Genomic DNA, 26,386 nt, shown 5'->3' with positions numbered 1-26,386 from the left:
TGTCTGACATCGCATCTGGGGGGAAAAAAGGTTGTCCTGGAGCACCATGTGAAGTTTTGTATTATTCTAAAAGGAAGAAGGAAAATCAAAAACTTGTTACGGCCTTTTTTTTACTATAGAGAAAGGTAGTAAATAACTAACAGACGACAGTTGTTTCTAGTGCCTGTTTTAGCTAAAATAACGGGGGTTAATTATTAAACCTTTTACTTAGTTGCTCACTTGTGCTGCTGATGCTTTAATCCTGGGTCACAGAAAGTTTAAGAGTGCTTTACAGGGGAGACTCACTTCTTTTTGCCTCAACCTTTCCACACTGACGGGATGTTACGGGTTTTGCTGCTTACTCTCTTTGTAGTTGCTGTTGCTGATGCTGAGCTCTGCAAACCAGGTATGTTTTGGAGATGATTCCCATCCTTCCCAAGGTAAATGTAGCTATAAGCTTATGCCTACAAAGCTGTCAGCTTCTCATTTTTTTATTTTAACTGGTTGTTTCCAGTTTGAAGATTGAAATGCTGAGCATTCCCCTTTCTTATAAGTTTGTAAATTAAGTACAGAAGTTGATCTCACTTACTTCAAAGAGGTCATCGTAAACGTTACCGAGACTCTGTGGGGCTGTGGCATTTTTCATGCTAGTAACATCTGTTCTCCTAACTAGGTAATCTGTTAAGACACTTTTAGAAGCTGTGATTTGTGAAATAATCAGATAAGTAAACAATTTAAAAACCTATTTTGTCTGACTATCAATATATGTTTGCTTTTTTCTCTTTGTATCAGATGCACAAAATGCTTTCAAAGTGCGGCTTAGTATCAAAACAGCTTTGGGAGATAATGCAGTAAGTAAAGTATCTTCACGTATTCTTCCTAACCGAATATCTGTCAAAACAGAAGTAATATATACTGTAAAATTTATGAAGGCAGCACAAGCAGTTTGTTCTGAAGTGTTAATTGTAATAGCTTGTTCAAGTCATGATCCAGGCATCCATTTCTTGACATTTGACTAGCCTGCTCCTTAAAATGTCATCCTTTAAGAGAACTATAAACCTTGCCTTTTCATAAAGATAATTTTCTGTCAAAGATTTTACTTTTTCCTGGCAAAACAGTAGAGATGTTACCCTTTATGCATGAGAGGTGCTGCATAAATCTAAGTCCGTATTTTGGGAAAAGCACTTCTGCTTGAGCCTGCTAATTCTGAAGTCAAGCATGATTGGGAAGAGAAGCAGGAAAAGGTTGTTAGGTCTTTATGAAACGGGACTTTATGTCAGGCTCTCAGACATGCATGATCTGTAGAGATCATTCAAGCATATCTCATCAATTCCCTGCTAATGTAGGGCTCTGGATAGTGGCCTTTCTTCTCTGTGGGTGGTGCACTGGCTAGTCTCATGAGGACTGAAATGCTTTGGCTTAATTCAAGTCCTTGCACTTAATGTAGAAGTACTGGTGTGAGCAATAAAGATTTGTGATACGTAAGAGTTTGGGACATTAGATGACAGAATGGTACTTCCTGATCTAAAGTGTTATGAAATGTGGCAGAGCCTAGTACTTCATTTGCAGTTTCGAATGCTTAGAGCAAATCTGCATCGTGTTACAGGGCTCAGCATAAAATTAGATATGAAATGCCTTGGACAGTCATTTCTAATGGAAATCTGGTGTCTGATTACGTTAGGAGCTCTGGGAAGCAACAAGCAGTAGGTTAGATGTTATAAGAGATGGAAGATAACAGAATCTCCCTATGACTGTAGAAGCCATTCTAAAATTACCCTGAAATATCAGGTAATTTAAACTAGCATTAGCAGAGATCTAATTCCACTGGTAACTTCAAAACCAGGCAAATTGGGAAGAAATATTCAAGATACTTGCTAAAGTATTTTTCTGCGGAAATTCATATTGAAGTCAATTCTCTTTGGTGAAAGCCTGGTTTGTTTAAAAATTTATTAAAAATAGTGTAATCCTGTGGCTGAAAATATGTCAAAATCATTATTGAAGCTCCTCTTGATTATAACTGCTAATATTTTGATTTAATCTTGGCTCAAAATAGTATCAAAGAATGAAAATTGCAGTTCCCAGTAGTGTTCTTTCTTAGTGCTTTGTACTCCAACTATAGTAAAATAAGGGGGTTTTGTTTGATCATTTGTGATTTTTTTATTTTTTGTCCAAAAAGGGTATGATACAAATCATTAATCTTAAAGTCACTTTATATTACAAGAAAAAAGCAATAACTGAGGAGTCTACTGTTTTTTGTGGCTAGATAGTAGTCTATTTCATATAACAAAGTGTGTGAAAGCCCTAAGAACAGGACAATCTAGAACAGCATTTTAGAACAACATGTTGAAAGTGGTGTGATACCATACAAAATTACCCACAAATAATGTACAATTTATTAAGTGCACAGGTAATAATAGTTTTTTTTCAGAGCCATTGCAATCTTCTCTGCAAATGACTGAATTTGAAAACTGAAACTACTATCAAACTGAAATTCATTTTACTTGAAGACTTTGGAACACTTTAATTTTATTTATTTTAGCAAAGTAAAGGGTAATACTGTCATTGTATCACCGTAGGACACAGTCAGCTTAGAATATCTTGATATGATGCTTTGCTGTTAAATCCCATTTCATTCATTTCCAAGTCACTTCAAGATAGATGATAACAGAAACCCCTTATACTGTGGGCATTTTGGTCTAGGACTGACAGGATAACTCCAATGTACATTCAGGGGCATAGGAAATAGGTTAGTATAGTTTTCCACATGGTTTAATGCATGCCATCTACTTTGTGTCATGCTAATATAGACAGGACATCATTTTTTAATTTGTTCACAAGGTAGGCTGTACTTTGGCAAGGAATGCCATTTAGTGTATTTATATAGTTCTTATCACGATGGAGCTGGCAAGAGTAGCTAAGATACACTAAGTATTTAGCGGTTATCATTTTATTTGCAAATAAGGAGTGTACTTGACAGAGACGTTATTTGCTAACCGGTGGGAGGAAACACGGTGTCTGTAAGCCTAAATGGAAGGAAGGTGATTTATGAGTCTCTCTGAGGATGGTGTTACCTTTATGAGTGGCTTCTGGAATAGCTGCTAGTCACTAGTTGCTTCCTAATTATGGAGTTAGCAGAGTGGTAGAGAGTTAATTCAAAAGAGCCAAAGACAGCTAGGGAGTGAGCAGAAGTGATGTGCGCTGAGAAGTCTGTGTAACTCTGTGTCACCACTCAGTTTAACTGTAAGAGTCAAAGAGCTGGCACATAAGGGCTGCAGCCAGGTGAAGTAGAAGGTGCACTTCCCTTCTGGCTCATGTATTCAGGCTGTTCCTATGGTAGAGGATGAAGGGGAGGAAGGCTGACATGCACCTGGAGTTTTGCCACCAAATGGGGCCCAGAAGTGTGTTCGCATGTATGTTGTCACATGCCCGAATGGCTGTCTAGTTAAAACACAGAACTATTCAGGAGGGAAGGGACCTTAGGAGGTCCCAAGTCCCCTGCTGCTCAAAGCCAGGTCAACACTGAAATCAGATCAGGTTGCTCAGGTTGCAATCTTGTAGTATTATAATCTTGTTCTACTAGTTTAAATTTTGTCTTCCTTAGAGCACTACTATAGCATTTCATCCCACTGACAATCTATGCTCATCATCTTTTACCCATTATCTCATCAACCTCCTCTTTCACTAACAGGCACTTAAGACTCACATTCACCGTCAGCTGTGTCTAATTCCGCTCCTCCTTAACATATAAAGGGTGGCAAGTTCGACTGAGCCAAGGTCTTTTTAGAGCAAAGAAGATGGTAAACGTTAATAATTCTGATACCATCATGTAATGTTTCATTGATAACAGAGTTATCTTATGTTTATAGTGTGTGGTTGCAAATTATATTTAATACATTTCTTCTATAGCGGCACAAAATGTGCATCAATAGCTGCACTTCACAGGAACATAAGAACAGAAGCGACATTCTCAGTCATCATCTGCGGTCCAGGCCTTTGCAATGGCAGGATATAGATGAAACTGATTATCCCCATAGTAGAAGGATTCAGGTTTCTTTGCATCTATTCCTCCAACTAGAGAAAGTTTATGGTTAGAAATTGGCTTCTGGCAATTTGTGCCCACTTGTCTTTAGTTGATACAGTTGATTAGCTTAAAGGTATTCTTGCTGTACTTTTTCTCCTCATTATGTTGCCTCCCCCTGCATATCCCTGCGTGCAGTCATGTACAGAGGTTCTTGTTTATATGGAGCTCACAGCCATCTCCATCTCCTCTACCTCCTGTCTGATCACTGTTTTCTTGGGGCTTCTTGCCCTTCTGCCCAGAAGGTTGACTGCAGCATCTTCCTCTCACTCAAGCAGACCTCTGATTTCTGCTGAGCTTTCTCTGCAGGTCTCCTCCCCCATTTCTGCTGAGCTTTTGGTTTATCTGTCTTTTTTAAAGTGCTTACTCTTTCAGCTGGGGCTGGAGTTCCTCATTACAAATTATTTTCCCTGGTTTGAGATACCCTTTTTGTTACTCTGACTTAAAGAAGCTCTAGGCTACTTCATTATTTATAAAAACTAAATACTTGATATTGATAAATTGCGCATATACATGTACTGCACTAAACATAAATAAGTATATATACTTGGTAGTGCTGCATTGCATTTGTGTCCATGTAAGCATGAAATGGAGTGTACTTCATCATTATCCATTTTCAAGACAACAGATTACATTATCTCTTCAGCTGGTTTAATCCACTGGATAACAAATGATTTTTTTGTGTCCTTTCGGACCTGTTCTCAAAGACTGCAGATGGCACGTAGGGATTTAGTCAATAGTACTACACACAGAAAAAGGAAGATCTTGCCTTTTAGTGCTGCTAATTGTGCTCTGTGGTTTAAATACAGATGTCTTTAAAATTACGATAAATAGTTTTATGGCTCTCATCTATATTAATTCCTCTACTACATGATCTCTTTTTCTTTTAGTACTGGTTGTTGTCATTACTGTCATGTTTTCGTCAGTGCAGTGGGATCAAAATACAGGCTTTTATAATTTCTTTTCAAAGAGTCTCTCTTTTTTTTTTTTTTTCCAGTTTAAGTTCCCAGACCGGCACGCATTATCACAGTATGCTTACACCTTCCTTCATTCACAAGGCAAGAGTGGTGAGTCAGAACCCAGATTCTCAGCACTGCATCTGGATTTTAATGCTACTCAAGTTCTGTATTGCTCAGCTTTGTTGTCCCTGTCCTGGTGCATCTCAGAGAGCCTATTTCACAACTCATCATTTTTCTAGGGATGATAAATATGATCAGTACAACATTCTGCCCTTTAAATGACTGCCGCCTTCCCTGTTTACATTCCCAGTCCACAGGATGTCAGAGCAAAATGATGCCTGGAAGTTGTATTCCTTCTTTCTGCAGAGAGGTTGCAGCTCCATGTATCCAAAATCAGAATTTAAAAAATAGAATTAAGATTTGGCATTTTCTATGCTGTTTACTGTTTTTTGATGTACATTGGTGGTTTTTGAATGTGTTATAAAGGCCCATGAGAAAGTAGGTCCAAGTTGTCAACAGGGTTAAGTATCCACATCATTGGGTTTCTCGTTTGGATGATTACAGTGCAGATTTTTTTAATGCTGAAAGTTAAAGATTAGATTTGTGTTCTGATTGACTGAAGAAAGCTGCCTCTAACCTCCATTAATATAATTCCAAGAAACTATTAATCTTTGTGATCTGATGAAAGGGGAAATTCAATCAGTATGCCTCAGTCATGTCTCTTGTTATGAAAATGTAATAGGTGCAGTTCTTACAGGTCATTAGAATTGCATACATGAATGAAAGCCCAGGGGAACCTAGTGAAGCTATCTCAGAAAACTGAAATTATGGAAGCATGATTTTTCATCAAGACAACAGAGAACAGGTTTTGGAGCCTGCATTTTCCTTCTTATTGAAGTAGTAAGGATGCTGTTTTCTTTCATCTCACTTGCGATGCAGTAATCCATACTATAGTTGAGTCTGTCTTCTGTTTGCAAGGATGATGTGCAGCAATAAGGCCATAATCTCATTTTATTTCCTGGTGTCCTGACATCCAACTCCCAGAGACTACCTTCAACATTAGCTTTTTTTTTTTTTTTTGGGCAGAGCCAAATGGTCTTTGAGAGTGAATTTAAACCTCCTACTTTAACAGGGCTTATCCAGCAAAAGAGGCAAGGCCATGGGTGCCGCTGTGTGTGGAGAATTCTAGTAATATGCCTAGTCTTTGGTACAAGGAACTTTGCATCTCCAGTTTGGTCAGCTTTCAGAAACATTCAGTTCATTCAGTTTTTGGAAACATTCTTTGTACTTTATATTGCGCTTTATAACAACTGTTAGAAAAAGGTCCTTTGTGCACACTAAATAATGGTCAGGAATTTCTTTTTGTAACACAACCAGAGAATTTATTCATTTTCTTGATCAATATAGCATTTCAAGTTCAGTGACTCCTTTCGCTCTCAGTACTGTCAGCACTACTGCTGAAACTGATTATTTTCCATCTTCCTTTACAGTATACCTGGGATGCCAATGAAGAGTACCTCTTCAAAGCAATGGTGGCTTTTGCAATGAGAAAATATTCCAGGAAGAGCACAACTCAGTAAGCATCTACTCTGATTTGCCTTTATACGTATTAACAATGTTGCATGTGGGGGCCCATTCTCTGCTGTACTGAACTGTAGAAATCATTATACACAGCTTCTAAAAACAGACCATTCCAGCATATTTGTTAAACACCAGATAGATCATACTCTCTCTGTCTTAAGCAAGCAGTATTCAATCTTTGGACCAATATCCCTGTTGATGTGAAGTGACACAGCTGTGGATCTCAGAGAGATTGTGCCAGTTCACTCTAGCAGAATCTGACACGATACCTTCTGGAGGCCATACTGGGAGGAGATGAAGGCACACATTAGCAAGGTCAAGAAATGCGGTACAGATCCTTGAATAAGCAGCTTTGGTGCACGTTTTCTTAGAGCGCAGCTTCAGCAGTATGCTGAAGATGAGCTGACTCTGAGAACTGGAAGGTGGATAGCTCTGCTAGCGCTGTGTTCTGCTGGGTGTATCTATCCCCAGTAGTGCAGTGGTTGAGTTACCTAGCATCAAGAAGTTTCAGATGTTGCAGTTCAGACATAAATCAGCCTTTAATTGGTTTTGGGATTAAGTCTACCCTGAGGTATTGAATATTCTTCTCAGGCTTCTGATCCTTGCTACTTATGAAATTAGATACCAGATTGGACAGACCATTTAGCAAACTGTATTTTCAGTATGTTCTTATCTTTCTTAAATGAGAAACCTTGTAAGTGTATTTCTATAGGCCTATTATTTTTTCATTGTTTTGCAATCTTAAAGGAAAGATTTATGGTTCTGGTAGGCTAATGAGGATAAGGTTCTCAATTTACTTTCAAAAAAACTGCTTCAAGCTGTCATTGCATCAGATGAAGCATATTCCATATTTGCAAAGATATTAGTTCACTTTAGTCACATGATGGTTATTGTGGCTGCCGCACTTTCTCTTAAATAGAAGGTGATTTTCCCCTCCATGTAACAGGAGTGTTTTGTTCCTTGCTCTTTCATTTTTGTCCCTCAGAAGTTGTCGCCTTTGAGCAAGAGAGCCATTACACCAAACTTAACAAAACCAGACAAGTATGCTACTGCACACAATTAAAATGAGACTTACAAAATATGAGTTCAGCATACAAGCTAATTAAAGGTGATTATGCAGGGCTTTTTTTCAGGTTTTCAAATTAGCAGAGTTTTCATCCAGTATCTGATCTATAAATGTTCGCTTTTGTATACCTATTTTAGTTCCAGATCCTTTTTAAAAATTATTCTCTTCCTTCAAAGTCATGGTGCTTTCACACAGCAAAAAACCTGTGTCAGAAGCCAGTGATCTTTTTTTCTCTTCAAGCACCATTGCTTTCTGCAGACTCAACTAATATTAGAAAGCTTGGTGCAGAAATGGGAAAAAATCAAACCCGTATGAAAGGAGTTTTAATGGAAGTTATCTCTATCCGGTCTGGGAAATCATCGAATTCATGCTCACTTAATTCAGTTTCCTACCAAGACAATTTTTCCTATGGACAAATTTCATAATGTCAGTGTTACTCCAGTTCGGAGTTGGGGCTGGACACATCAATAATTTCCTGCTACTGTGTTTGTCAAAGGAGAAGTCAGTGTAATATTTGGAAACAGCTAGGTGTGGGCGTCTTTCCCTCTTTTTAAGATGGTATAGGACTTCCTTATGGGGTATAATTTATTGGGGTGTACCTTGGAGGTATGACTGATCTAGGAGTTCTAGATACCTTTGGGGTCATGTGTAGATGGGCATGTCAGCCGAAGTACAGCTCTGCAGCTGTGAGATCTGGTACAACTTACTAGGCAACAGGATGAGGAGTTTCCTATCCGTAGATCTCTCCCAAATCCCAGGGTACCTCGGAGTCCGTGTTCAGTGATGGAGAGCTAGATGAATCTCCCGATACACCCCAAATAACCCGCTTGTTACACAGGAGCAGGAAAGCTATGAAAGCCTCCATCCTGCTAGAAGTCCTGGGAGTAATGCACTCCTTTCCCCACCCTCGTGGCTGTCAGCTGGAAGGAACTCGGTACAGAGGAAGGAGTGAGGTCCATCTCCATCTCCTCTGCAACGGGTATGGAGGTGTGGGAGCACTCGGCATCCTAGAGGGTACAAAGGGTACAGCAGCATGCCGTGCACACAGGAGCAGCACTGTCGCATAACTGGTAAGGATAGTGGCAGGGGCTCGCAGTGTGGTGAAGAGGGAGACAGAAGCAAGAGCTTGTGGCAAATAAATTACATTATGCTATGGGAGCTTTTACAGTTAAAGGCCAACATATTTTCATCAGGACCTGTAAAAGATCAATGATCAATTATTCTGTCATAAAAGAACAAACAAATTGCTTGTGACTGCATTCTGGTAGCATCTAAAGTTATGCAAATTTTGCATCTGGTTAATTAAAGATTTTTGTCAAAATAAAGGCTTATGAAAAATTCACCAGTATTTTACATAACCAAATGCTGGTTCTTCCAGGCTATAAATTCTGCACAGGGCCATAACCAGGATGTGACAAACCTCCCCTTTAACATCCCGTTAATTTCTAACAGACTCGCAGCCCTGCAGTAACTCACAGCCAGAACTAACTCCCACATGAGACCAAATGCCATTAACATCAGCAATCTGGATCAGGCCCTGATAATTTGTCTGGTGGATCAGCATAACCATTGTTGCAGCCTGTGCCACCATTTTTGAGAGTCAAAGTCACCTTTTGTTAGATTTCTGAAGCTGGATGAAAGCCAGGCTGTAACGACAAGCATTTGAATGTGCTGCAGTTGATGCTGTTGTTGCACTTGTGTATCCACTGAGTGACCTAACACAGAATGGACAGGATTGCACATTACATCTCAAGTTCTCTGAAGTTAATTTCTAAACTAAAATTTAATAAACCATGGAGCTGTGTTTAATGTTTGAAAGGCTTGTCAAATTTTCAAGTTTATGTGAAACTTGAAAATTTATGTGAAAGACACAATCCATCAAATTACTCAATAGTAATTAATACAGATAAAATAAATACTTCTTTTTTGGTGGAGAAATAAAAATCCTTTATTTCCTGCTCTACATACGGACTTTCTCAATACATACATTCATGAACTACGTAAGCCAACCTTCGATCTCTCAGTGTTAAAAAATGATTGTTTGTAGTCTGTGTTAGTAACCCTGGTTTCTCTAATCTGTGACTCATTTGAAATAATATGCATCTCTTTTGGGCCTGAGACTAGTTAATCTTTAGAGCAGAAAGAATGTCATCACATTTACTTTCATTCAAGTGACAGAATCTACTTTTGGTACATCTCCCCATTTCTAGATAAAAAAAGCTGCAGTTTTCCTCAACCAGAGGAAAAATTAATCAGACCAGAAAAAAAATCAGACCAGAAAAAATTAATCAACGTTATCCATCTTCCTAAAACATGCTATTTTGATACTAAAAATATTGTGACCATTTAGAACAACAAAATAAGCTTCTAGAGTTAAAGCTGTTATATCAAGGTGATCCCATGGCTGCTGTTCACAAAAAGGAAGAAAATAACATCCCTTTGCAGGAGCAGCTGTGCAGCACTAGGTTGGAAGAGGTCTGATGCTTTTGGGGGAGCTAGAGATAGGTGCTTGGGACTTGGGGCTGTGGTTCTCCCACAGGCTAATGGCTGCTGTAGGCACCCAGCTCTCTTTGAGTCTCTGGAAGCTCTTTCTTACCCCTAAACAATCGTTTAAATCTCCATAAGGAACAATGATGGTGTTTCAGGCCAAGGAACCATCAGGGTTTCCTGCCCTCTACTCACTGGTGTTCACTTGCAATTTTGGACTTTTGCCATGGTGCCATAAGGCCAGGACCAGGATCTTGTTGTTCTGACAACAGCCGCCTTATCCCCATGACAAAGGTCTGTCACTTTCTGAGGAAATAAGATGTCCGATATTTGTTTACAAATACACTTAATTAGCATAGTGCATGAAGAAGTCAGGTTTCTGAAATCTAAAGAGTGTAAAGGTATATTTTTTTTAATGCTTCTGCATGTTGTGAATCAAACCTACATACAAATAGCATAGGAAAAAAAGCCTATCTGCTGCAGAGAAATTGCACTGTTGTTTGTTGAACCAGTTTGTTTTGGTGTTTACTCAATCCCCTTTGAACTTCTCGTGAGCAGTATTATTCTCTTTGGAGACTGGAAGGATTTACAGCATTCAGATTCCACTGATGAAAAAGTGGCAGTGAAGCCAAGTTTTGGGTGCTTAAAATCGAGCAAGGATTTTAGACACAACAAGGAGCAGGAAGAAGGCAAAATTTACATATCCTACTGCGAGCCTTGCTACCTGACACATTCAGTACTGTTTGTTCTAGAGAAAGAGAAATGCTGCCCCAAATGATGACTGACTGCCCTATCTCAAGTTGAAAGCCCTTGACACTGTAGGGAAGACCCCAGGCTGAAGAGTCTCTGAGTCTCTGAATGAGAAAGTCAGGGTGTTCTGACAGTCTTTGTCTATCAAATTTATTTTTCTCTTTGGGGATTGGACTTTCTGCGCTCACCCCATTTTGAGAACATCCGTAGGGCAACATGAACACAGATTTTCTAGCTGGACCAGTTTTTGATTGTGCCACAGAAATTCCAGCTTTAAGAACTGCAGAAGCATGAAGATTTAGGTCCTATGGTTATAAATTCTCCTCATGGAAAACTTCCTCTGCAGATACAATTTTAGATATTCTGTGAAGTCAGCAAGAATTTGTCAGCCACCAGCCAAAAGTAGACTCTTCCCCTCCCCCGCCCTCTAAATTTTGTGCTTTGCTTTTGTTTTGCAAGGAATAAATCTGCTTTCATCTTTTGACTGTTGCCAGCAAACTGATGTGAACATCTTTTCAAATTCCAGAGGATGGCTTTCCTCTTTTATCCATAAAAATTCTGTATTTGCAAAACTGACATTGTTCCAGAGAGGTAAAAGTGGATATTTCAGCTCTGCAAAATCATTGCTTTCCATTTTACTGCACGTGTCTAAGGAATATTTACCTTTTCCGTAAAATGGAAGGTTGCACTACTCGAGGCATCCAAAATACCACCTCCAAAAAAAGCTTTCAGCAGTAAGTAAAATATTTCTGCAGAATATCCATAATGAACTGCTGTGATCAAGCCAATACCTGTCCCACTTTAAAAGTGGGATGGAGACTACACATTCATCGGTAATTTTGGCTCCCTTACATTCCTTCCTACCTCATGCTTCCTGCTTCTCAGGCCGCCGTAGAGGTTATTTAATTATGTTTGTAATTAGCCAGCAGATGGCACTACAAAACAGAGCTCTGTGGCAGGGGAGATGGCTTGCAGCGGGAGACCTGTCACCCGGAGAGAGAGGAGAAAGAGCAGAGGTGGGAAAAGAGATGTTAAAACTTGCGTTTTGATGGTGGGCAGGCCAAACTTTAAAACCAATTATACTAGTTAGTAATGAGCATTACAGACATGACTGTAGTTAATTAAAAGAGGAACTGCATTCTTCTTTGCTGGCTCACAGCGGGGTTTCCTTCTCCAGAACAGCAGGTAGTGTCTGAAGACTGATCATCCCAAGCAGGGTCTGTCAAGAAAGGGCAGCTGTGGTGTGTTTGTGGCCAGGTAGACCTCATGCAAAGGTGAACCAAGTCCAGGCTGCTCCCTGGAAATAAAAATGATCCTAATTCTTGGTTCTGGACTTTCAGAATATCTGCTCGCTGCTTGGATACGGCCAATAAATCTGAATCCTGAGCAAAATTCTTTGGGTTGTTTATTAATGATATAGAACTAAATATTTTTTTCCCGTTTTTATCTCTCTAGTTATCTGTCATTGAATTTATAATGGCTTTGACTGTCCTTTTATGATACATGCTGTGTTTCTTGCCGTGCTGTAATAAATGTCACCTTGTACAATTCCTGTATGTTACACAAGTTTGCCTGGTTTGTTTCTTAGTTGCGTGAATAAACTAGGAACAGATAGAAGAACACAGGGGCACTGTCTTCCCTCATTCGCTGTTGATATTAATGTATTAGCCTTCACCTATTTAGTTTGAATACTCATGATGATGTAATTCCACGAGGTTTTTCTAATGATTGTTCCACCGTTTACTAGTATTAGTGGTAGAAAACAAATTTGTAAGAATCTGAAAAAAAGGAATTTAAAGGACATTTGCACACTTTTTACATAGTATGCCATGAGAATCTGCGTGCCTGTGCCCTTCCAGTATTAACTTCACATAAAGCTGAGCAATCTTCTTTTAAAACAGATAAGTATTTGTTATAGCATAAGCTAAAGGGCATAGGCTGGTGCCAGTAAAATGTCTAAATTTAGCCTGTTGCCTCCACTCAGTGCCTGACTCTGTGAACAAAGATGTCAAAAAGAATAACATCAATTTCATTGCTCTTCCCTCCAACAAATATATCCTGTAGAAGGAATGCACTCACTTGAAAATCATGTGGGGAATCTCCCATGCTTTGTTCCTGTGGTGTTAGCTGTCAAAACCAAAATTCTTAGTTCACCAATGACTTTGCCCTATTATATGGCCTTTGTCACAGCCCTGATGATTAAGATGCAAATATGTATTTTTCCATTTGATTACACTAAAAGAATGTGAAGACCATGCAAGTTTGTAATAGATTCAGAAATTTGTTTGAAGACTCAAGTTTGGTCTCAATAAGCTTTTTTTCTTTTTTATCATATTGGAAAATGGGAAATGCTGTAAGCGGTATTTCTTCTTTGAGCATTAACTGTTAACTTTTTTTAAAAGTAAGACTTTTCCCCTCTTTAGATGAAAGCAATACTTGAAGAAAATCTAAAATATGTCAATTATTCCTTCCGTGCTTCTTTGATGATGATTTTTGTTTTAATTATCTGCAGAATTTCCAATGTGCTGCTCTGCAATGTGACAGATCGGGTGTCATTTTGGTTTGTGGTCACAGATTCTTCCAAAAATGTGACAACTGTTCCTGGAAGTGAGGTAGAGGCAGCCATCAGGTACAGTCACTGCTTCTGCAACCTTTTCTTCCTTGCTGATTGAGGATGCTTTCTCTCTCTGGGGCTTGTATAAATGAGCACTCTGCCTCTTTAAGGATGAACTAATCCAAGTTGTTACAACACCAGGGGGTCAGTACTCTTTCATGCATGTGAGGTTAGAAGGATTTTTAACAGTCCCACAGAATGCAAAGCATGTGAGCCTTGGGATTATAACCTCCGAAGGAGTCTTACTCTTAATGCTGGAGCCTCAGAAGAAATAGAGTCCCTTTCCAGAGCCCTACCTGTAATTTGCTGTACAGTCTGTGGCACATACACTGCTCTTATCCAGCTGCTACATTTCCCAGTGAGAGAATCTTCTCAGATGACAGAATTGCACACTTTCTGGGTGGGATTTATATCATTTAACTTTCTTTGTGTGCCACATGCACATCCATACGTGGACTAATGACCATAGGCTCCCTTTCGGTGCTTCTTGTCTGACTTAATTTAGAAGTCAGTTTTCACATGAGAAGAGCTCGTGTGAACTCTTCATGAGCAGAGCTGGCTGTGTCCCAGCTTGGCTTAAACAACCTTATACTCACATTCTTTTCATACCAGCTCTGTCTAGAATGCCAGTCCATATCTTAGCTGAGCATTGCTTGTACAAAGTACCATGCGGTACAGATCAGTTTGCTTTCTACTAAATATTGCATTCTGTAGACAATAAAAGCAAGAGTGTGGAGCTGAAGAGGGGAAAAAGAAAAAATGGGTAATCTCACTTCAATAGTTCACCAAACCTACATAAGGGGTTTATAGGGATGACTCCCACAAGCAGCATAACGCATGTACATTTCTCGAGCACGGAGTGGAAAACAGACCTCTTTGTTTTCAGGCATTCTGTACTTTGTCTTGAAAATTCATGTTATCTCTATGGAGGTGTAATACCTAATTCCTGATGAATGAGTATGCGTTCTTTTGGAAAGATTAACTTTTAAGCTTATGAGCAGATTAAACTATTTCCTACAGAGACACCAAACAATAGCTTCATAGCATTAGTGGAGGAAGCAGATTATTTATTCACTGAAGCTCTCTGTAAGAGTGCTGGAATGCAGGGTTTTTGCATTTCTGTTATTCTTTGATACCTTCAGTAGCATAAGCTGATTTATTTAAGTCTTTTATGTGCCCTGTTTGCCACAGAAATTGGATGCTATTATAGTATGTTTGTTTTTTTAACTGTTGTCTGTCACCCAATAAAGAATATGCTATTTATGAAAAGTTTTAATTCCTGCCTAACTTAGAAACAGAAAATAAAATGGTCTATAAAACTACAATACTTTTTATTCAGCCATTTCTGATTGCAGGCTTCCATGCTAAACCATTATTCTAATTCTTCATACTGCAGTAGCACATAAGAACGCTACTCATGGACCAGAATTTTATTGTATGAGATTCTCTACAAAGTAAGAACAAAGAGGAAGGTAAATCTTCTCAGAGCTCTGTATGAGACCCAAGATCTTGCATAAGTATACACAAGATATATTTATGCATATACAAACATGAAATGCACCTGTAGTTGCCTGCATGTGGTTCAGCACATAATTCTGTAACTCTAGCCGTTAGATGAGGGTGAACAATGCTTATTTCAGCTGTTCACAATGATCCTTTCATCATCATAAGGATGAAAATCTTTTCTAAATCAAAGACGGCTTACTGTATTATGAGTCTTATCATATGCAATGGCTTTCAGTCCTCTCCAGGAATCCTAGCTTTCCATTAAGGCTAAGAACTTCCTGTTTAAGGGACAGTCAAACGTTATGATTTCCAAGAAAAGAAATTTGCAGAATTTCACCTCTAGTTCCCATATATCTGTTCTTAGGAAATGCTTGCTCTATGGTAAATAAATTGAATTGTATACAAGAAAGAGCTGCTGTAAATCATACAACTGCAATCGAAAAGAAGCTCTCAAGACCAATACATGAAACACATTTTCTCAAAAAATGTTAACATTTTGGAAAAGCTAATGAAAGATACTGCTAAAACCTCTTAAGGCTGCATAGACTCAGATCCAGAAATACCTGCAAATGCTTAGAAGTAGTGAATGTGGCTGAAGATATCCATTAAAGGATAGTACTTGTCCTACTCATGTGAAAAAGCGTATTTCTCAGACTTACAGTTTATCTAACGGAAAAAATATGCAAAGTACAAATCCCTTTAGCTGCATCCTGCAGGGAAGAAAGGCATGTTGGCAATAGGGGTGGATTCTTCTGGACCATCTTGTATCCTGTGCCTCATGGACCTACGAAAATCTATAGCAGCGAGAGCAGATGTACTGGCCCTTAGCATGCAGGATGGTTCAGTTTGAGGAGCCAAGGGGCACTGATAAGTAAATCCTCTGAGCATTGCAGGGTAGATCTGCCACTCCCATGCTAATCTTGAATGCTGCATGAGCAAGACAACACAGCCACCCTTACAGATTACAACCTGCTATGTCTTTGGCACATGGTCCAAACCAGAAATAAATGCTAATACTGTATGTACTTTAGGTCTCATCTATATTTCTACTTTTTCAGATAAATACATACATAAGTCTGGTGTTCAAAACCCTGTCTGTGGGTGTCTATGGATTACTGACAAGGTCTATGTTAAAAGTGAAGGTCTCTGTAATCCTACCAACATCATGCTGGATCCAATTCAGCCCTGCCAGACTTGAAGCAGACACATGAAAATTCTTCTTTTTTTCTTGTATCTTTTTAACTTATGGAATACCGTCATAAAGATTTGTGATATTCTTTGTGTTTTTATGAAGGATGAACCGGAACAGAATCAACAGCGCATTCCTACTGAGTGAGAAAACGCTGCAGTTCCTGAAGATAACCTCAACTTTATCACCTCCTGTTGAACCGTCCACACCTGTCTGGCTTATCGTATTTGGTGTTGTTCTTTGTCTCATTGTGGCTGCAATTGTTTTCCTCATTGTTGCAGGGATTCAGCAACGCAAGAAGTAAGCGGCTTAGCCTTACTTCTGTTTTCACTGAATACTGACTGGCAAGTTAAGTCAGCTGGGGTGGTTTTGCTTTCCAGATCAGCCTCAGAGAAATTATAGCTGTGCCCTACCCGCCCCCTCCCTCCAGAGGTAAAGAAAACCCATGTGTCCTTTACTGAGGAAAGGGATTAAAATTTTCAACTGTGAAGTATAGTATATCTTAGTAATGCTGGGCTGTAATGAGGAAATAAGTATAAGAATACGATCCAACAAGCCACGTATCTAGAGATGATAGCTTTACAAAGAGATTTGCTGTCATTCTTCTCAAGGTTTAATGTGCCACAGGTGAGCCTCCTCTCACAGATTACTCAAATAGCTACCAAGAGGGAGAAGGCTGGCAGTGACTGTGTCTCTTCCTGTGTCAAAAGCTGGCGGGGCTAAAAAAAAATTTGCTGCTGCGGTTTGAGAAGCCTCAGTAGAGGACACAATAATGATTAATGTATGGCTTAAGAGGGCCTGCTCAGTGGAATGGTGGTGCACGGTCTCACCTACCATTGACCTGATGAGTCCAAAATACCCAGCCCTTCACAGTTCATGACCAGATCTCCCCATGAGCCTAGGAGTTTGCTGTTTGTCAGCAGGGTAGGAGAGAGATACTCTCTTTTCCTTTCAGTTTCTGCCCTGGGGTGTCACTGGTGAAAAAGGGAAGGCTCTTCATGCTTCCCTAGTGTGAGCATGTTGGAGCAAGACAGTGAGTATGTGGAGTTTTGGTTCTGCCATAAGGGGTAGGAATTTCTCAGCTGAGCTGAGATTCTGCCACAGAAGTTCAGCTGCTGCCATGCTTTAGGCTGCCATGGGGGTTACGTTAACACAAAATTAGGACTTCAGCAAGAGTCGTACCGGAACAGCAGAAGAACTTAAAAAGGGTAGATTTCTGCTGATAACTAGATAATTTTAAAGTTGTTGACTGTGTGGTAGACTGCATCTGCAAATATATCAGAATAAGGGATTAGTATATGAAAAGTGGTGTGTTGCAGAGACTTTTCCTTTCTGCCTCCTTATCACCTTGAAGAACAATGTTAAAAGACCTGAGAAAAACAATACTTACTGTGAAGGATAAGTGCTTCTCATAGACAACCCTTAGTAGTGTAGTCAGAATCTCTTCAGTTACATTTTGCATTCAGAAGAGTTGCATGAATTTGCAAAAACCCTTTCTGTTTTCCAAAAAAAAATTCAATAAACAATAAATGAGAGATGCTGTTGGGGAAAGCCTGGGTAGGTACTTGGGTTCTGTGAGTAGTTTAAGCCCTGTCACAACCTTCCATGTGGTATGGGCTGAGTTGTTTTATCCCCTGAAGCTAGGCAAACTCTCCTGTAAAACTGGAGAACAATGTTGCTACCTGGAGCCCATACCTGCCCTCTGTGTAGTTTCGTGGCTCTGTGTGTCTATATAGTGCCTAACTTAAAGGGGGTCTTTGAACATTTCAAATAAATGTAATATAAATAAAATATGCTAAATAGCTATGATTTTTCTATCTAAAATAATCTTTTATTTCTTCTTAATTCTTCTAATTTCTTCATAGTTCTTCATATCAGACTGAAAGACAGCATTTTCCCCCCTCTGTTTTCAAAATAACTCAGCTGAGCTTGAGCAGTTCCCTTCAATATGGTGTAAACTACATGCTCTTATTGTCATATTACCAGTAATATGGCTTGTTGCTGCCTGCCTACAGCCACTTGGCATCCTCTCTGTCTCATGCTCTTGTTGTCCTTTTAGTTGTTTGCTCCTTTTCACTTCTGCCTCTGCTTGCCTACTCTGCCTTTACGTATCGCTTTTCCTCAGAGCAGATTCATCAGTGATTGAACTCTAACCCTCCGTTCACATCAATGGCATCTACCGGCAGGGGCGGGGGAGTGAGAGGGAGGGTAGGACAAGCATGTATTTCTTCCATCTACTGTTGCAAAGACTGGAGAGGTAAAAGGGATGGTCTGGGCTGTTTGGCTTCTCGAAAGAAGAGCCAGACATCAGAGAAGAGAATTTTGAAAGTTCTCATCTCTTTTTCAGGCACTGAAGTATGTGACCAGGTTGTCAAAGACTTCAGCATGTCCAGTAATGAGTTTTCTTGAAAACCTGTCCAGAGCTGGCATAATGGCAGCTCTGTTGCCTAGTAAACTGTGTTGGAAATCTGGCCCCAGGGATGGTGTTGACTTCTCATAAATCTGGCATTTTGTCTTTATAGGCCTTTAAAGTACCAGTTAAATATCTTTGTTCAGATAAGCCCAAAAGCACGTGCTTCAGGCCATTCTTACTCAGGGTGGCAGGGAAACACATGATTGGCCTATAATGGAGTTTCAGTAATGAGTTAGACTCATGCGTCATTTCTTGAACTGAAAGATTTTCTTAATTAGGTCTTCACTGTGCATCCCTGCCAGCATATAAAATTCCAAGCCACAGCTGCCTGCAGCTTGAAGAGCTCTGTGTGATTATTGCCCTTGACCCTACAGTGAGCCAGATCAGACACACTGTCTCCCAGCCTCATGTTTGTTCTGCTGTCATTGCAGCAACAGGACACCTCCCTCTCCGATAATGGATTTGGCACGTACCCAAGGCAGAACCATCCTCTACTGGCTGTGCTGAACTAGGCTCAAGTCTACCCCTACCCTCCAAAATACCATCTGCAGCAGAGGCCATAAACATTTGCCTTGGGAAAACGGGAAAACAGAATAAATGCACACAGTGTTTCCCTCTATTACTCTCCCAGCATCTGATTTGCAGCTGGGGACCTTCCGAAGCTGTATTTGGTCTTCGTGTATTGGGTAACCCACGATGTTTTCTCTTCCCTTAAATTGTTGAATCTCCCCTTGGACACACAGAAATTTTTAGCTTCTCTGAATTCCTGTGTCAGTGAGTTCCACACATCTCCTACTCCTCACATTTCTTTTGAACCTGTGTCTTAGTATCTTCTTTTATGTTCTGCCCCCAGTTTTTGTATTAAAGGACGCTCCTTTTATCGCTGTAAGAGCAGATACAGCAGACAGAGGTCAGAGGTTTCCACTACCACCCTCCCCCCATTTATTTATAGCAAGTCTGTAATGCCAAGAATCTCCCAAAGGCCAATAAAATTTTATTATTGTTAATATCGCTGTTATTAGCAGTTATACTGAGTCAGGTTGTTACGATTGTCCTGAGTCAGATTGTTACAGTATATGTTGCGGGATAGGAAGAAGCAGTGGAGCTGACCTTTGAGTTTCTTATCCTCTGAAACCGCTGATGCTGCAGGCTGTAAAGTACAGCAGGTTTTTCAACTATGAACTAGTAGATCTTAAGGTCAGAATAAATCTGGAGTTAAAGGAACAGCACGACATGTTGACTGGTATTTCTGCATTACATCTTCTTGTGGTTGTATTTTTTGGTAATTTTATTCAGCAACTATTTTAATATGCTTTTGATGAGAACTGAAGCCTGGAAAAGTGAAAGCCGTGCAATTGCTTGATCTAGAAAACAAAAATATAAAGTACTGGATAGGAAGGTGGCTGTTAATGAAGTTTGAGCTAAAAATGCAGATTTGCAGCATTAAGAGTACCTAACTTCTGGAGAAGATCATCAAGGAGTGTGAGGGCATTCAAGTCTCCACATTTGGAGTGTATAGTCTAAAGTTGATCTGTTTCTAAAATGTATGTTTTAATTTGTCCACATCATGGGGTGAAATCTATGACATGCATAACAGGGCCAGATTAGGTGTTTAGTGCAGTCCTGCCTCATGTAAAGCGAAAACCGATTTAGAGATTTTGTCCATTTTTTTTTTTTACAACAGCTTTTCCTTCTGCAACCACCAGTCATTTTACAGAATAAGGAGGTTAAGTAATATTTATAACATACTTATGACATGATTACTCTAGGTTTTCTGATTCCCAATCCTGATCTCAGACCACTAATAAGGGCTTCCAATTTGTGGGCCTCCCACCTTCCGTGGTATATTTGCAACAGCAAAGAGGTGCGCTGTTTTATGCCTTTCAGAATATAACCTATGATAAATTTCTGTCTAAATGTCCAGTTTTCTGTCTGTGGAATCGTGGTGGAGTGCTGCAGGTCAACAGAATAAGATGATTTTCTCTTTCTTGTTTTTAGAAAGAATAAAGAGTCAACAGAGAGAGAAAATTTAGAAGAGAAAGACGAAGTGACAGTAACAGTAGAAAATGGCAGTCCTTGCGAAGCGCTGGATTTAAAAGCAGGCCATGTTAATGGAGTCTTTGCAGCAGATGATGAACGGTTCACGTCCTTATGAAATGCTGCCATTGCTATCTGGTGTTTTTTGAAAGACTCCTGTGTCTACCTTATCTCGTCACTACTCCTGAATGTCAAGCATGAAGACAAGAAAAATGTCCTTTCACTTAATTTCCCTCGAGAGAACCTTTTGCTGATAACACATCCACTCGAACCTCCATTGCAAAGCTTTTGTTCATGAGCAAAGCAAATGAGAAGACCTCAGATTATATCCATTAAAGATTTCCAGAAGATGTGTGGCCAAACAGGGGTGAAACCTGCCTTGTGTCAGACATTTAATTTTAATGATTATTTAAATATGTCCATTGCTTGTTTTTCCCTGAGGTGAATGTGAAACGGCATTATTCCTGCATGTCACGGGGGAGATCATCTATCATTGTCAATTCTTGCTGGGCTTTCTTTCAAGCCATATGCAAAAGTTTCTCTGTAAAATGTAAAATTCTGTTTGCTGATATGCAGTAAGCCTTTGGATGGAATAGTGATCAGTGCATGAAAGTTTTCATTTATTGAGGAAAAAAAAAAGCAAGCTTTGGCAGCCTCCATAAGAGCAAGTTAAAAAGCATCTGGGTCATCTATAGCTTTAGGGCTAGCAAAGATCTGGTGCTTAAAGTGTTTTTCACTTAGCAGTTAAAGTCACAGATTACATGACCTGGAAATCAAAAGTTGCAAAAGTTTGAAATTTGTTGAAATTAAAAGTTGCAACAAAGGGCAGATTTTCCAAAGGTGCAGTCTCTGCTTAGTGGCCCAGCTCCCAATAAATCTATGAGGCCATTTCACAGCTCTTTGAAAAAATCTTACATTTTTAAATAATAAAACTAGAGTAGATTTCCAACACATAGCCAACCCGGGGTCAGATGAACCTTCATGTGACAGCTGGATAGCTTTTGAAAGACTCGGTGCTTGAAACACCAGCTGCTGGCCTTGGTGCACCTGAGCTGGAGGAGAACGTGTAGGTGGTGGTAAGTTGGCAAAGACCATTCAGTTCTGTGTTTCCTTTTTGCGTGGCTGGGAGTTGAGGGCATCAAATGGTGCCAGACCCTGAACTGCATTGTTGGATTACTTTGGAGTCCACCATACATAGAGACTGCGCTATCTGTGCCCTAATCGCATTCCCATTTAAATCAGTGATAAAATTCTGACTGATTTCAGAACTGGGCCCCAGTAAAGGGGAGTTGTATGTGTGGGTAACTGTACACAGAGAATGGAAGTGTGTTGAAGCAAATGATATCTGCAGTCACCAAATAGCTGCCCACGTTACTGGAGGCAGGATTTGACCATTAGCCATCCTGTTTCCAGTGTCATGTTTGGAGGCAATATTAGAAAACCCATTTACTTATGAGGGTTATTCCCTCAGACTCCTCACCAACAGGAATGGGGTAAAACAGGGTAAAAGCTGCTTGTAAAGGACAATCCAGTGTTCTGAAGGATACAAAGGTTTCTTGTCTCCCAAAGTACAAATTCTTCAGCATTTTGGCTGTTTTGAGCACCTTTGGCTGCCCATTTGACTCAGTGCTGGCTCTTGGGAACGGGGTGAGCAGAAGAAGAGGAATGGAGAGGAGAAGGGGAAGCAGCAAGAAGGGAAGAAGCTGAGCGAGGGAAGGCTAGAGGAGGCGGGGAGAGAAGGGCTAAATGCAAAATAAAACTATGGAACCCACTGATCATTTGCCTCACTTGGTCTCATCTGTCATGGTTGTCTGACGTCCTGCTGATGGGTCCCTCTGGACAAAGGCTGCATCTTCTCCGTGTCCCAGGGGGTGCGCTGCTCCATTCTGTAAAAGGATTAATAAAGTCAGTTATTAGTGATAATATCTCAGTGCTTCAAAATTGCCATCCACAACTTGGAGATGTATTTCTGACAAGAATGTCAAAGATTAAGGTTACCAGTGCTTAAGATCGTTTATAGAGTACGGTGTTATTATTGCATCTGCAGTCATTGCTCCAAGGTCTTTCACTCAGGCAGAGTGTTATTGAGGTAATGCAGATCCCATCGTTTCTAAACCTTCACACTTTTCACATTCGTCGTATGACAGATAGCTACACTGCAGTGTGACCACAATGGATTGCCGTAACTGCAGCACCTCTGCCAGAACCTGTGAAGGATTTTGGTGAGAATATCTTGGCGGTGCAAGAGCAACCTCAAGCTATCAATTAAGATTTACTGTTATCCTGTATTGTGGTATATGATACCGAAATAAAATTCACGTGATATGAAAAAGGGCCAAGCATATCTGAGCATACTTCTTGGGGCCTGAGCGACGGTTCAATTCAGCCCATGGCACTGGCCAGCGATTTGAAAATAGACTGAAAGCCTCTGAACAAAACATTATGTGATGTGGGCTGACTCTGGTGCTAAGTATTTAATCACCGCCTTCCTCCCAGCTCACCTTTTAGACGCATAATTACTTTACAGCAATTTGGCGTCTTTTCCGCTAATGATGATATGGGATTCACCCAGAGCATACATCCTTTCTGCTGACAGAAGATGGCTTGAGAGGAGCAAATGATACATGAACAGGGAGGTATCACGCTTAGCAACGCTTTGAAGTCAGTGTTGGCATTAGCTCTTTCAGTGAAACAGGTACCACAAAGTAGGTTAATCAAGGGCACGGTGCTACAGAAGAAATAGATCTCTGTTCTTCTCTCTGTGCAGCAGAATTGTATTAGGAAACAAAGAGCACTTTGATTTGGTAAAGCCTGTCCTCCAGAGCCTGCAAATGTTACGATGACAATTTATATCCCTTGAGGATCTGGCCCAGATGTTTTATGTAACTTTCACCGTTTATTTTCCCCAAACCACCTGCCATCCAACGACCTGATAATAAACAGGGAAGTGAGTTACAAGCAATACAGACTATACTGTAAACTACTCCCTGAAACAATGAGTCGGTTCTGCTTTCAGTTACATTTGTGCCATGCTAATGAATTTCGACAAAGGAACATGGTGTGCCTGAGACTGAACTGTTTCATTTTCAAGAGCTGCATTTGAGAAAAGAGAGGAGAAAAGAAAATTCAATTAAGTGAAGGAATAAAGCCAGAGAAGTTCTGTTTGAAGAAAATCTGCAATGCTTATTGCTAGCTCCACATCCCCAGCGAGTCGACGTTTCAGGAAGGACACTACAGTTCTGTTCAGCTTACTTGAGAGAGAGAATTGATGTCTAGCTTAGAATGAGCACAAATCATGCAGGAGTAAGTCGTTTATGATGTCCATCATTAGCTACACATTTGGAGGGCTGGAGAAAGTCAGGAACTCCGCAGGGCCCTCCTTAAATTAGGGACCGCGTTGGTCGTGACACAACCATTTGCTGTGTGCAACCTTCGGCATTGTACTGGCCAGAGGCTGGTTTTGTGAATGAAATTAGTAGTCCTTGTTTATCAATATTCGTTTAGGAAAGATTGCAAAGTGTGGGCAGATGCTGAAGTCCTTACTTGAGCCATTCTGCCACTTGCTTTTAGGAAAGCTGACCACTCTGTCCTGCAAGCTGATGCTTACTCTGTGTTGGAGAAAACTAGACTGAAGCTTGTTCTGTCACATCAGCGTTTGCCTCTTCTCTTCCAGGACAATGCACAAAATCTTGAGAGAGTCTTGTCTGTGGCACTCACCCCTAAACGTCTCTCTATCAGCCCACCTTGAAGTCTGGTACTCACAACTGGACCCAGCATTCCCCCAGGGCTCTGCTGCTGCTGAAGAGCCCAGAGGGCTGACCTCATGGGCCGCTTGTAGACCGTATGCTCCTATTTGTCTGTCCAGGTACGACATTTGCTTCTGTTACATTGACCTTCACAGAGAGCCCTTTGCTGGCTATGCCCTCGTAAAGGGACACCTCTGTTCTGCATTTTGAGGGAAGACATAACTGAAGCCAGTTCACTGTTTCTGCTGTTTTTCACAGAAGAGAAGGGTGAAGTGGGCACAGCGAGACTCAGGGCAGGATTCAAGTCTTGTTCCATCATCACTGTGAGAATGAAATAATTCCCAAATTAGCATCAATCACAGCATTAGCACAAGAGCTTCTGGTTTGATAATTTGGTTCCAAGAACTGGACATCAGTTTTGACCAAGCAAGCGTTATCACATCTTGACAGAAAGATTTTTTCATGTGTTACCTCCCACATGTGGGAAAACAAAAAAAATTACTTTAAAGTTTAGGGCAGAAGTGCAACAAAGACCTAAAATAACTCCCAGTGAAAAGTGTGAGTCTATGTTTCTAGATACTCTTAAAAACATGGCTCAGATGCCCTCAAAAATTTGGTGGGTTCATCAGTGCAGTAACCTGTGACTCATGAAATGAGCTGTTTTAAATGCGCCAAGTTTTTATAGAAAATTCATTGACCAACTGTCCACAATCCATTAGCAATTGAGCAATCTGTGCTTGGTCTTCTATCAGCAGTTCCTTTTGGCCTCTCATGGTTTTTGTTTCCTTTTAATGTGGCGTGCAAGAAGGCATGTGTGCGACGGAGTGACACCGCATTTTCCTGTGCTACTGGGCAATTGCTAATGAAAAATTTGCAGTGTTAGATATGCCTAATTTGACAAATTGAACTTGCTAGTTTTCAAATCACATGAAGCTAAAGTACGTTGGCGGTGATGAGCGATACACACTTGCCAGCACAAATGTGTCAGTATATTTGGTTTTGTGAACACATTAAGCACTGTGGATGCACTTAGCATAATGCATTTACGTTTTAACTGGATATTCTGTGGCTGGACTGATGTTTGCATCAATCCAGTGGAATTCCACCTTTGTATCATTGATTCGACTTTGTTCTCAGTGAAGTCAGCAGGTTCAGTAGGAACTGAATTTGTCTTAAGATTAAAAAGTTTGATTTTGCTAGTCTGTCCTCCTCTTTCCTACTGTTTTTCCCTTTCCCATAGAGGTGGCAATCTGAAGCTATCAAAGCATATTAGCTACAGCAATGGCTAAATAGAAAGCATTTAATTGGAGAAATGGCGAATGTTCTGGCATTATCTTTCAGTTTCTGCCTTTCCACTATCATTTAGATTCTAATTGCTACAAGTTACAGTGCATAGCTTTTATCAGTTGTGGACCATCAGGAGTTTTTGACTTTGGACTACTGTTCTCTATGATGTTATATCTAAATGACATGCTGATGTTCACGGACACATGGTCACTGTAAAATGAACTGGGACCATTCACTCCCGTCTTAGTAAAACTGAAATGAGAAACACAGGTTGCCTAGATGAAAAGCTGCATTTCACAGGATCGATACCTTTCCCTTCATTGGTGGGCATGGTGGCTCTTTGTAATGGACGAGGTGTAAGGAATACACAATATTGTGCCTCTGAGGGGTTCCCTCTCCTCTGCCTTCTTAACGTATGGTCTTGACTTAACATAGGGTTTTGACTGTGGCCTTCAGCAATGACACTTTATGATATGCTAATTTAACCTGCCAGTTTGTACGCTCATCTGCCTTCCTGAAAATCATTCAGCTTCAAAGCTTTCTCCTTTCTTCCTGGTGCTTCGGGCAACTGACAGCACCGCTACGCACCTCCTGACGTTGTCTTCAGTTCTGGGGCTAGCCCCTGCCCACGGGCACTTTCCCCCTTGGTGATGCTGGGCATGCTTTGAGTCGGGAACAGCCACCAGCCTGCGCC

General features: G+C 40.3%; 1 protein-coding gene across 2 annotated transcripts; it reads left to right on the top strand.

Annotated features, from left to right (window-relative positions):
* Positions 1-226: 226 nt before the first annotated feature.
* Positions 227-22,434, top strand: CLTRN (collectrin, amino acid transport regulator). 2 transcript variants are annotated; one of them, XM_063342243.1, is made up of 7 exons: positions 227-385; positions 772-830; positions 5,055-5,124; positions 6,507-6,592; positions 13,413-13,529; positions 16,315-16,509; positions 20,621-22,434. In XM_063342243.1, exons 1-7 carry the CDS (start codon positions 365-367, stop codon positions 20,775-20,777), a joined length of 705 nt encoding a protein of 234 aa, XP_063198313.1. In that variant the 5' UTR covers positions 227-364; the 3' UTR covers positions 20,778-22,434. The 2 variants fall into 2 exon arrangements, with proteins under 2 accessions (XP_063198313.1, XP_063198324.1); XM_063342254.1 differs by lacking the exon at positions 5,055-5,124.
* Positions 22,435-26,386: the final 3,952 nt, after the last annotated feature.

Source organism: Chroicocephalus ridibundus, chromosome 1 (genome assembly GCF_963924245.1).
Source record: "Chroicocephalus ridibundus chromosome 1, bChrRid1.1, whole genome shotgun sequence".
Taxonomy (NCBI): Eukaryota; Metazoa; Chordata; class Aves; order Charadriiformes; family Laridae; genus Chroicocephalus; species Chroicocephalus ridibundus.
Note: the sequence above shows the minus strand (reverse complement) of the source record. Positions and strands in the feature narration are given on the sequence as shown.